We start from the raw sequence: 13,167 nt of genomic DNA, 5'->3' as shown, positions 1-13,167 counted from the left end.
AAAGAACTTCTCGAGGAAACCATTTGATCCCATTACTTATTCAGTTTCAAAGGATAGAAATTTTGTTTGTGATTTTTCCTAGCTGACTGAAGCCAAGGAGCACATATCTTCTAATATTAATTTTGGTATATTTGTTAGAAATTTAGGCTAACACAATATCCTGCTGATATATGATTTCCCCAAACAAATATTTATAATATTCTGTACCATGCAGATATCTTTGCTGATTTCAACTCCACTGCATTTTGAGACTTATGGTGTTGAAAATCAAGAGATGCTCATCTATGGTATTTGGTTTGATGATGGTCACAATTTATTTTTGACAGTTTTTTGGTTACTGCCTTGTGTGAGGTGCACATGTGCTTTTAAGTTTACGACTTTTTTTATTTTGCTCATGTGTTTGTAATGGTTGTATTATAATAAGTTTAGATAATTCATAGCCTCCTATGAAATAGTGGACAGTAATTAACCTAGCGTTTGCACAAATATAATAAGATATAGTATGTAAAGTATATTTCATGCCATCTATCTGATACAATCTTGATACAATTGGAGTAGATGCCTTCTCTGCTAGAGAAGAAACTCATGTTAAGTAGGAATGTAATGCCCCCTTCTGGATTTACCCTAGAATTTAGCCACAACAATAGTTAATAATGCTATTAGATGTTTGGTATAAGAAATCTGGATTTGATCTATTACAGGTCGGATGTTTGTTTGTATTTGCTGGTCACAATGATCTTTGCCTGATTTGGATGACTGCTGTAGATGTTTGAATTTGTGGATGTTCTTCTTTCAAAATGATTGCTTGATCTCATCCATGGTACGATGCCTTCTTCAAATCTTATTTCAGATCCTTCCATATACTTATGCACTGAATCCGCTCTAGATCTCCTCTAATTCCACTTCTTCCTCCCCAATCCATTTGATCCTTCTTCACCTTTATATCTTCCAATATGAGGGAGAGGTCACACCCCTTCATCGTGTCTACCTTTTGGCACAAGTCACAACCTTTCACAATTAGCACCCTTTGAAAGAGTACAACTCTTCATAATTTCTGCTCTTTTGAAAGAGTCACTTCCTTACTCACTTCCCATTCCATTTTTCTTACCTTAATCCTTGATTCACATGCTCCTTTCTTTCTTCCTTTCTCCATATCCGCCCCCCCAATTCAAATTAAGTTATCTTCTCCCTTTTATAGCGCATGTTTGAGGGAGTCAAGTTTCATTTCATGCCTTTTGACCATTCATTAAATTTAACTAACTGTTAATTATTTTAATTTTTTTCTTTAATATTTTGATTTTAATTTTATTTTTATTCTCTTATATTTTAATTTTATTATTAAGATTTATTATTAAATCCTATTTCAAAATGGGGACATTACAAGGAAGGAGAGCATACCTTCTTTCCCTTGGGCCACTTTGCATATGAAAAAGAAGGTGTGGCTACAATTTTCTTTCACCTTAAGATTATTTTATTAGTTTTTTATTTTTTAACCCCAAGGGTGAGCATGGCCACATTTTCTATCCCCCATAAACAAAAATAAAATAAAATTATTTAGACTGATGAGAGAAGGTGCAGCCATGCATTTTCCATCCTTGCATCATTTTGATTTTCTATCATGTAGGGTAGTTTTGTTGACCATAGATGCTCCTGCATCATTAAGGGCAATAATTTTCTATATATTTGCCTATATTTCATAAATGTTTGCAGATTGAATAATGGAGACCACTAAATTTATACCATTCATTATACTTTGGAAAGCATTATTCTTCTTGATTTTCAGCGAATAGTATTTTTTTTTTTTGGTAGTGCAATCTAATTCTCTACTTTTATGGCATTACCATGACATCATTGGTTAGATGTGCATTCATTATTCATTATGTTGTCCTTAAAGTTCGATTAAATTTCAGTATAGAATTGTATAAATTAGCAAGAAGATTTAGTTTTTGACAGTTAACTTTGCTTTTTGTTAAAAAATGAGTAAACAAAATTATATTTGCTATATATGAGTACTTTTTCTTTCATTTAATACACTCCAGTTTGTACAATTATGCAGCCCAAAGGGATCACTTGTAAAGAAAATATGATTAAAGAATGCAGTGAAGAAGCTGGTATTCCAAGGAATGTTGCTGAAATGTATGTTGCTTCCTTTCTCATCCACCTCTTTCAAACATAGAGATAAATTTTTTATAGATAACTAAGGTGCTACTTTTTTTTGATTGTATTGTTTCTATGAGATTTTGTAGTTTAGCTGTGCTATTATAAAAAAATCAAGTATTGTGAATCCTGTATTTTATCTGTATTTATCTTAAAGTTCAGATAGGCTTGCTACATATTTCGGTGTTCCTCTTAAACTGCATTAATGTCAAAAATTGCAACATGAAAAGTATTAGAAAATTTATTATGGCCAACTTAATTAAAATCTAGGGATTAATTGCCCTAGAAGAAATTATTTATGAAGAAGCTATCAAAATCATACCGGGAAACTTTAGAGAACAAAAGGAGGTTTTTTTTCCTTGATGCAGGTTGAAATATAAATCTACTTTATGTTAGTCTCCAGGCTGGTTTATTTATATTTGGCAGCACCTCATTGGGTTCTTAAATAAACCAGCCTGGAGACTAACATATTTGAACCATATTCAATAAGATGACTATCATTATAGCCAAAGTCAAGTCAAACTAAGATGAATTCCAAAATTTCCCTCTTATTTAACCTATAGGGAAATTTTGAATTTTCTCATCTAGTCACATTTTATTGAGCCTACTAGCATTTCAGGAAGCCATATCAAGTAAAGCATTTGAGGAAGCTACATTGTTTGATTAGGAGGTCAGCTTTTTTCGCATTTTTCCTTGTTTAAAATTTCAAAATTTGCTTTTAAACTTTTGGAGGGAAACTGAGGTTGGCCCTCCTTTATTGTTGCATTTGATTTGAATGCCTATAAACATAAGTTGAGCTCTCGCTTCCTTTCACAATGCTGGGTGGGATTACACCTAATGTGTGGATTGTTGAGTGGATTTTAGACCTTGTGCTGGATTCTAGGGTGCAAATCACATATCAACATGGACTAATGGATGAGAATTCTATTTATCCAAGGACAAATGAGGGCATTTTGAAGGTGTTAAAGGACTGCTGAGTGCATATTCAAGGTGAAGGAGGACTGGTGTGTAATATCCCCACTTTGAAATAGAATTTAATAATAAATGATAATAATATCCCCACTTTGAAATATAATTTAATAATAAATGATAATAATATCCCCACTTTGAAATAGAATTTAATAATAAATTATAATAATAAAATTAAAATATAAAATGATATAATTAAATATGATTAATTAAAAATTAATTAAGTTAATGAAAAGTCAAAAGACGTGAAAGGAAAAGTTGCGACTCCCTCAACAATGATATATAAAAGGGAGAAGAAAACCTCATTTGAGGGGGGGATAATTTGGTAATGAGAAGTGCATATCTGATTTAAATAATAAGTGCAGATTTGATTATGAAAGGTTGTGTCCCTTTCAAATGGTAGAAATAATGAAGAGTTGCACTCTTTCAAAGGGTGATAATGGTGAAAGGGTGTGTCTCTTGCCAAAGGGCATACATGATGAAGAGGTGTGACCTCTCCCTCAAATTGAGAGATATAAAGGGAAGGAATCAAAAGTATCTAGTGAAATCACCATTGATAAGATCAGATCAGAATTGTTATCAAGTTACAGGAAGTAACATTTGTGTTCTTTGTGGTATGCCTCCCAATCTGCAGGCGACATCTACAGTGTGAACTCCAACCGCAGGCTACAATCCGCATATAGGTAAGAGGGGTTAAGAAGTCTTAAGGTATATATGTATGTGGACATGTGTGCCACACACACACATATATATAATGCATTTTTATGAATACATATATCTCTAATGATTACTTATATGAATTTAGCAATAAAGATAGGAATCTATGTAGAGTATAAAGATTAAAGAATATGTAAATGAAGACGTAAATTATGGAATGGAAAACAGTAATGAATTATAAAATGTAATATTAATGTGATTATGTGATGGAGGCTACAGGGAAGAAATTCCCTTAGCCTAATGGAGGGATTATGATAATCCCTCGTAGGCAGTATATACTGAATATCTATATGCATATATATGGCTTGGTTGACTAAGTTCATCCAAGAAGAGACGGATCTGGCCGGTCCCCTCGAATGGACTTGGATGATGAGATGCATCATCCAAGGCAAGGAATTGACATATGGTCTTCCTTGGATGGCTTGGGTGTAAGAAATTACACCCAAGATAGGAATTGAATTAACCTTCGATTTCCTAGATGGCTTGGGTGTAAGAAGTTACATCCAAGACAGGAATCGAATTAACCTTCGATTTCCTGGATGGCTTGGATGTAAGAAGTTACATCCAAGACAGGAATCGAATTAACCTTCGATTTCCTGGATGGCTTGGGTGTAAGAAATTACATCCAAGATAGGAATCGAATTCACCTTCGATTTCCTGGATGGCTTGGAATCAAGATGGGTTCCAAGAAGGCGAGCTTCACAGCTGCCTAAGGACATATCTTCGTATGGCATTCGTATCCTTTTTATTTTAAAGAATTGAAAGTAGTGTTAATTAAGTAATTGAATTTTAATTGCAAATTAGATTAGTTATGTATATATATTTTTGTTGTGCTCTAACAATCTATTTTGCAGGACAATGATCTCTAACTAGTAGGGACATTACATGGTGGGCATGGATTCTATGTGTATAAGGACTCTTGAGTGCATATCCCACTTGTGCAAGGACTATGTGGCACAAATTCATGATGGTCAAGGATTGGTGAGCGCACATTCACCTTGTGCAAGGACTAAAGGACGGGTTTCCATGACGACCAAGGGTTGGTGAGTGCAATTTCAAGTTAGACAAGGACAAGTGAGCTCAATTTATACTAGTCCAAGGATTTTGGTGAACTTCCAATTTTGTCCATGGATTTTGAAGCGCATTTGGAAGATACACACGAGGATTGTCAAGGGCAACTTGGAGGTGGGTGTGGATTTTGTATTGGAAAATGAACCTAAGTGTGGATTTTGTAGTGGAGATTCCACTTGAAGGATTTTCATTAAAATTCCATGCTTTTGTCACTCGATCATCAAAATATTCCCTCATTTTTCTCTCATTTATCCATTATCTTGCAATGATTTTTCCTCATGAATAAAATTGTCCTTCCATCTTTGGAATTCCATTCTCAAACCTTTAAATTTTCTTCATTCACCTTTGAATTTTAGGTTGGTTTTTGACCTTGATATTGGATTTTTCTTATGATTTCCTTCCTCATTCAAGGAAATTTACTAACTCTTCTATTGGTTTTCCAGCCTAAGACTTCATTGGAATCATTCAATCTTCACCCTATCCATGACTTGATCATTCTTTGAACGACAAATCCTTGGACTCTTAACTCACTCATGGATTGATCAATGTTCTCTCCCAGACTGACAAGACACTACTACCTTTTCCAATTGCTAGGAGACAAACTATTGCCAATCTAAGCAAAACTATGCCAAATGACTAACCTAACAAGCGAAAAAGAGGGGTCCCCATTTGTAACGGGGCGTGTGTGTTTACAACACAACACTAGGCACCAGTTCAAAAAAATGTTTTTGAACATTTCAAAGATAAAGACCCATTCCGAACCTAGAACCTCCGGATAATTCCATCCAACCTATCAACTGACTAGGAAATATACTCAAAAGTGAAGAAAAATCATGAATTGGATCAAGGTACTTTGTCTTTGATTACACTTATAGAATCCATCGTGACGAGTTACGTGAGTAATACTACTTTAAAAGCAAGCTGAATATTGCTTCGTTGCCAATCAGGCATCCATAGCCTCGATGAGGTTTATGCTGTAATTCTCATGAACATTGCTCCATTGCCAGCCAGGTGTCCATCGAGCCGTTGGAGATATTCACAAGGTCCCAAAGCCAAAATATTTTGATATTTCTTTCATTTCATTTTTTTTCTTTTCTTTCTTTTCTTTTGATACTACTTTTCTCACTTTTTTTTGCAATTTGGCTCAAAAGTAGTGAAGCTCCTAATGGGTTTGAGAATTACAATGGCGTTGAAGTAGGATTTAGGATTTTTCACTAGCCACGACTTCTTCTAAGAAACAACAACGATTTAGAGAAATTGATCATATGTGTGAAAGATATAGTAATCGTAAGATTTTGGTATCAAGACTCAATAGATGGATCCCTTTTGACTCAAGGACAAATCCTAACCAAATGATAAAGCTGGAGAGAACCAACCTCGGATTTTAAAGAACTTTGTAAATAATTATCCAAGAAATAAACCGGGCATGGAATCAGAATTGTGCCAGCGTATGCCAAAACATAACACCCTTCTCACATACAAAGCTCCCACAAAGGAAACTAAAACTAAGCAACAACTAACACTAAAGCATATTGAACTAAGGGAAATAAACTAAAACTACTCGAGCCAATTGACCCAAGGCAAACCAACAACTAAGCTAAACAAAACTAAACTAAAACAAACGGAAAGGAAATCTACTCTAAAGCTGAAAAAACAAACACTTAGGGCAAACAAGACTCAAAGGATCTAAATATATACAAGACCTAACATGATTTCTCAAAATAACCTGCAGTGGCAAGGCATTGGTCAAGGTTCAATGTTTTGCAAATTTGTCTTTGAATTTGGAGAAATGACTTTTCACTATGCAACTTTCATACTCAACGAAAAGATCATACAATAAAGAAGTTGAGAAAATACAACTTCAGAGATCCCAAGAACACTTGCAAGCAAAATACCTGTCACAAGAGAAGAATGGAGGCAAAAAACAATATTGGCTCTGAAGAAAAAGATTATCATTCAGAGAGGGAATTAGTAATGAAAAAGTACAATACAATCCTTATAAAAGGATATTGGCAATCCTAAAGGTGTGCAACCCTAAAGAAACCCTAAAGGGATAATGTGTATACCTACAATATTATTAAATGCCTAAGTTTAGCTTAAGCGTAGAGTATAATAGACTAATAATTAAATAAATAATTATTAGCTAATACATGATAACTCTAACACCCCCCCTTAAGATGAACTTAGGGAGTAGCTAAAAAACTAAATGCATGAAGCAAAAAATGCAACTACATGATGAAGGCAAATTTGGGTCCTGGGAACAAGGCCTGATGAGGTACCCAAGTACAAAAGATCTCTGTAAAGCGGAGAAATAGAGAAAACCACGTGGGAAAAAACTCTACTCCAAAAAGGGATGTAATAGAAGTGAAGGACTGAAGAAGCCTCCAAACAAGAATGTTCCAAAAGATAGGAACAAAAGAAGAGCAGAAGAATCACTGAAGCATGAAGAATCTGCAAACACTGTCGATCTGAAGAACCTCCACTGAAAATAGAAGATAATCAGGTAGAGAAGACTGTAATCTGCATGAGTGCCCTCAAATAATACTACTCGAATCAGATGGCAAACAAAGCCAAAAAACTAAACTCGAAGATACAAATGGCAAAAGCACTAAAGTCTTAAGAGCTGATCAATCGAAGATGGAAGGTTGCCTCCAAAAATAGGAATGAAAGAGTGTACTCCAACGAACCAAGGAAGCATTAGAACCAACAACCAACAGGAGAAACCCCCCGATAATGCTGACAAGGGAGAGGTGACAGGTACACTGAAACTGAATCCCAAGAAAAACTACATGACAAAGAACGAGGAACATTCAGAGTGTAGCAGAAAGTACAAACACATATAAAGGCTAGTGTCGTGGAAGGAACATTCACTTGAAAGATCCCAAATGGATCCTTTTGCTGTTGCTGCTGTAAATTCTTAATTAAACATACTATATTTTTGTAATTTTCTGGTGATCTTATAGAATAGACAAAAGTTGCAGAAAGGGATTGTTTCTTTTTGGGTTTTGATGTTATAAGTAAAGTAATTGATAAATAGAAACAACTGTGAAATAAAACAGTAAACAATGTTCATATGTAAGAACACCTAAGCAATCTGAAAATACTGCAAATCATACCAGGCAAATAACCTAGTTTTGTATTCAGCAAGAATCCATACATTTATTTGGAGCTGTTCTCAATCTGGATTGATGCCAGATAGAGGAATATTACTGGCAACGAACAAGGAAGACCGAATAAGCTGAATACAACCCTTCAAGCTAGCATACAAACAAGGCGTGGTTACAAAGGAGGCATGGAAGTTGCTGCAAATCACGTGCCAGCTGAAATAGACTAGCCGCCTTGTTGAAACCCCTAATATGCACGCTGAATCTTCAGGACAAGAAGATGTGTCTTCTACCTCTGACAATCTCTGTGCAATCTTGGATAAATCCACTGTCAACTCTTGCTGAGGGCTACGTCCCAACAAGCTCAGACTTGGGGTTTGCGTCCCAGACCAAAATCACTCTTCTAGAGCAATTCCCAAATTCGCAAGTTTCAAAATGATCAAAGATACTATCAATTAGGTTTTCATCTCCTTATAACTCCTTTCCCTTCGCAAATCGAACCCTAAAGAATAATAAAGCTTGCGCTTTATAATTAAAGTGACACTTTCCCAATTATGGCATCAAACTATAGAAAAATATCACTTTATTGCGAATAAATAGGCTCAAGCATCCAAAAAGACTTCGGGAGGTGAGAATCATGTAGCAAAGTTCAAGACCTTTCCAACAAGCTATAACACATAGGCATATCAAACTAGATGAAGCCAAAAACCCCTTATTACTCCGAAATGGCTATATACATAGCCTTATTTTAATTTATTTAATCGCTAACTTAGGAAATATTTAAATATATTAAAATATTTCCATAGATCCAATAATAGCCCAAAATAACCAACCAAACATGAATCTGACTTTGTCACCTGTCTGTGACTGATGCCGGACAAGATGGGCCAACTGGCAGTCCCATCCCTAAAATCTAGGGATGCTCCTAGAAATTAGGAAACGCACCCAATCTTCTTGAAACTGAAACCATGGTATGGTCCCGTGGAACCTCAAATATGGAAACTGCCACAACCTCCTAAAAAGTAGGGAATCTCCCTAAAATCAAGGAACTGCTCCCAACGGCCCACAAACTGCTTGAAACACCAACTGCGGATATTGAATACCCTGTGTGAGTCTCTATCCACCACTGCCAGCCTACGAGATCCAAATAATAGACCATCCCACTACTCTTCTCTTGTCACCTAGAAAGGGGACATTACAAAAACACTAACGTCAAACAACTAAACTCGAAGATACAAATGGCAAAAACACTAAAGTCTTAAGAGCTAATCAATCAAAGATGGAAGGTTGCCTCCAAAAATAGGAATGAAAGAGTGTACTCCAATGAACCAAGGAAGCATTAGAACCAACAACCAACAGGAGAAACCCCCCGATAATGCTGACAAGGGAGAGTTGACAGGTACACTGAAACTGAATGCCAAGAAAAACTACCTGACAAAGAACGAGGAACATCCAGAGTGCAACAGAAAGTACAAACACATATAAAGGCTAGTGTCATGAAAGGAACACTCACTTGACACACATCATGAGGCTAATGTCGTGGAAGGAACACTCACTTGACAAAGGTAGATAGCAAACAAGGCAAACATCAAACCCCCCCATGGCACTTTATAATGTAGTGCGAGTACAATAAGGCACAAGATGTGCAAGATCCCAAACATGCAAGGCAGAGTGGCACTTTATCTTAGTGCGTTTGCAAAAAAAGAAATTCATACAAAATGATGCATACAATGCTCAAAGAAGACAAAAGGCTGGAAATACATGAAGAACAACCAACAACAAGTCATTGCACCCAAACGAGAAGTTTCCAAGAGCTCAAATGTCCAAGTAATTCACCAGAGTGTGAAAACACAAAAAACTGAATAAAATGTTCCTCGAGTAAAATTTGGAAAGAAGATCCATACCACTAGAAAGTACAAAGAACTGGCTTTCCAATGATATCTCGTGTGCCAAAAACGGAGTCCGGATGCTCAAGATATGCCTCCCGGAGTGAAAAAAAGAACTTTTGCCTTTGACGTCAAAAAAAAACATCAAAACAACAAGAACAAAAGAACAAACCTCCATATTCTGAAGAGAGATCGAAAAGAGCTTTCCAACACCTATTCGTTTTCAAAAAACGGACTTCGTTTGCCCAAGTTATGATGAAAAAACTACCCCCCTATCAAAAGACTTCCAAGAGAAAAAAAAACCTCCATGGTGGTGCCTTGGCGGAGCGACAGTCGGGCGGCCAGGAGCAACAGGCAGCTGAGAGGGCGGCAGGCAAGTGGGCAGGCGGTGGCTGGGAGCAGCGGGCGGTAGTGGCCAAGGGCGTAGCAGGGAGGCGACCGAGAGACGGTAGTAGGCTCCTGCAGCGGCTGCTGTTGGGCGGCGGGGCCATTGGTGGCCGTTTAAACCGCCGGGTGCATGCAAACCTCAGCGTTAACCGCCAAGGCTCCCATGGCCGTCTGGGAGACCGCCGGTGGCTCCAAGGCCGTCGCGGTTAGGGCGTCGGCCTTGGCAAGCTGTTAAATTGCCCTAAAATATTAAATTTTTTTTTTCTCGGAAATCGTGCCCAAGAAGGGCAAAAATCAAAATTCTTTCTGCCTAAGCCATAGTTGTCCAAATTGGACAAATTTTATATGAGAATGGGGGTTTTTGGGTGTTCTGAGCTCAACGATGAGGTCCGTTTGAGCCTGAAATGCCCAAAAACAAAAAAGCTCCCTAGATGCAAATAAAAAAACTCTGAAAAAGCTTGTAACTGTCTTACAAAAAATCTTTTGAAAAAATCAAGAACAAGCAGCAGCAGATGTAGGCTCTGATACCATGAAAAAGTTGAAAAAATTCAACTTCAGAGATCCCAGGAACACTTGCAAGCAAAATACCTGTCACAAGAGAAGAATGGAGGCAAAAAAAATAATGACTCTGAAGCAGAAGATTATCATTCAGAGAGGGAATCAGTAATGAAAAAGTACAATAATAAAAGGATATTAGCAACCCTAAAGGTGTGCAACCCTAAAGAAACCCTAAAGGGATAATGTGTATTTAATATCTACAATATTATTAAATGCCTATGCTTAGCTTAAGCGTAGAGTATAATAGGCTAATAATTAAATAAATAATTATTAGCTAATACATGATAACTCTAACATACAATATTAACAATTGAGGCAATTCATTTGCTCCTTGATTTATCCACACACAAGTAATTTTTCTTAAACTTCCATAATCAAAGTGATAACCTTCAAAACTAGTGGTAAGGTAAGAGGCAACCTGGCGTGCTTCGTCCTCGAATGGATATTCTTGTTTTCCATCGACCAATGCATCTTCAAGAGGTCGAAGTTGATGATATATCATTCTTCTCATTCAAAACATGCAAATTCAAATTGCAATCATTAGTGGGCCTATCGTGGTGCAAATTGGATTCAAAATGAAACTTAGTGGTGCAGGAGCACCTTGTCAAATTCAAGCCTCCATGTGTCAATTTTGGTTTCTTAGCTTAGGTTTGGTAGTTTAATCATGTAATAAGGTCTCAAAGACCATATTGAACTTGTTTTTATTGGTTTGGAGCATTTTGGGGGTCATTTGTCAAATAATGTAAAAATTGTTAATTCTTGCAAAATTGTCATGTTGTAAAAATGCAAGAATGGGAATATGAAGAGTCAAATGATTTAAGGGAGGTTAAGAGTTATTTGTTTTCGATTGGAACTGATTTGGACATGTTAAATATGCCTTGTAAGGCTGAGATACAAAGGGGTTCATGGTGTATTAAGAAGAAGTTCAATAAAAATCATTGTTTTCCCTGGTTTTCTAGCATGTTTTTACTGCTCAAGACCGTTGTATGGCCTTGTACGGCATGTGGGTCATCTCTCATGCATTAGGATTAATGAATCTCTAAATCCTCTTTCATATACATTTTATTTCATTGATTTTCATTAAGTATTATGAAAGTTATGATTGTTTTAATGACTGCAACTTTCAGATTTTCGGGTAACAGTCATGTTGCAGAAAATAGTATGGATTTGTGCGGATGTTCTCTGATCTGAAAGTGGTATGGTTGGATAGAGTATTGAATAACCTTTCCATTGTGATCAGTCTCATCCATTTTCGTTAAGTTTTGAGTATTTTAGAGGCATTTTACCGAGATAGGGTCTGAAACCCTTGGTGAATAAGCGTAATGCAGATTACCAGTCAATTTTAGGCCTTTGTGTTACAAAACAACCTAGCCTGATTTTGATATATGCTGTACACAGCCCAAATGGGTATCCAAAAGTGGTCTTGGATCCTCTAGGTTGAATCTGCATCAAAAGTTATACCCAAAAAACTCAATTTGCTGTACTAATTAGGCCTAGGATCAGAATTACCAGTCATTATTTGACCCCCTTGTTCTGAAACAACCCATGCCAATTCTTTTATATGTTATAGGGGAGCCAAAAGGGTATCCAAAAATGCTTTCATAGTTTGGTAATGCGGCTTTCTTTGAAAGTTATAAATGACTGTCCCGTTCATGAGGGCTCCAAGGAAACTAGGTTGCTAGTGAAGGAAGGGTCTTGAGGTGAAAAACCCTAACACTTTGTGTGATAAAATGTTGTTGTATATGTCATTTGAACCCCTGCTCTGCATCACTTAGAAACATGGAACATTTCACCTATTCGTTTGTCTTGATGCAATTTTAGCAATGAATCCCTTTGTACTTGTGCGTTCACTTCATCCGATTTCAGCACCAACTCGAATTGCTCTATGTTCTTTGCCTCCATTGTGACAACTTTCTCATCATTTAACATATCTATTTGATTATTCTCTCGAAGGATGATTGAAATTTCTCGTCTTGGAACAAATTGCAATTCTTCATTTGAAGATATTAAGTTTCCACAGTTCATGATGAATATTATGATAAGCTTCTGGATTCAACAACGTGTATTTTGTTTGCATCAATGTTTCAGATCAAACTCCATGATCCGTCATCAGGATGAGAGAGAGCTGTTGAGAGAAAATAGATAAATTGCAAACACAAAAGCTTAAAAAGGAGAGGAGAGGGTAGAGGAGTGGCACAATTTGCTAGGAGAGAGGACAAATAAAATAAAAATTATAAAAACAAGAAAACAATATAAACACAAAAATCAAAAACACAAAAGAACAAGAATATAGAAAAGTATATATATAAGTCGATGAA

At 36.4% G+C, this 13,167-nt stretch overlaps 1 protein-coding gene across 4 annotated transcripts in view; it reads left to right on the top strand.

The window, feature by feature from the left end:
* LOC131049023 (nudix hydrolase 20, chloroplastic) overlaps positions 1-13,167 on the top strand; it is a 275,682-nt gene that overhangs the window by 141,797 nt on the left and 120,718 nt on the right. For all 4 annotated transcript variants that reach the window (XM_059221517.1, XM_057983021.2, XM_059221510.1 and 1 more), the window contains one exon: positions 2,057-2,136. In XM_059221517.1, coding sequence (XP_059077500.1) covers positions 2,057-2,136 — 80 coding nt within the window. The remainder of the gene's footprint in view (positions 1-2,056; positions 2,137-13,167) is intronic.

This window comes from Cryptomeria japonica, chromosome 1 (genome assembly GCF_030272615.1).
Source record: "Cryptomeria japonica chromosome 1, Sugi_1.0, whole genome shotgun sequence".
Taxonomy (NCBI): domain Eukaryota; kingdom Viridiplantae; phylum Streptophyta; class Pinopsida; order Cupressales; family Cupressaceae; genus Cryptomeria; species Cryptomeria japonica.
Note: the sequence above shows the minus strand (reverse complement) of the source record. Positions and strands in the feature narration are given on the sequence as shown.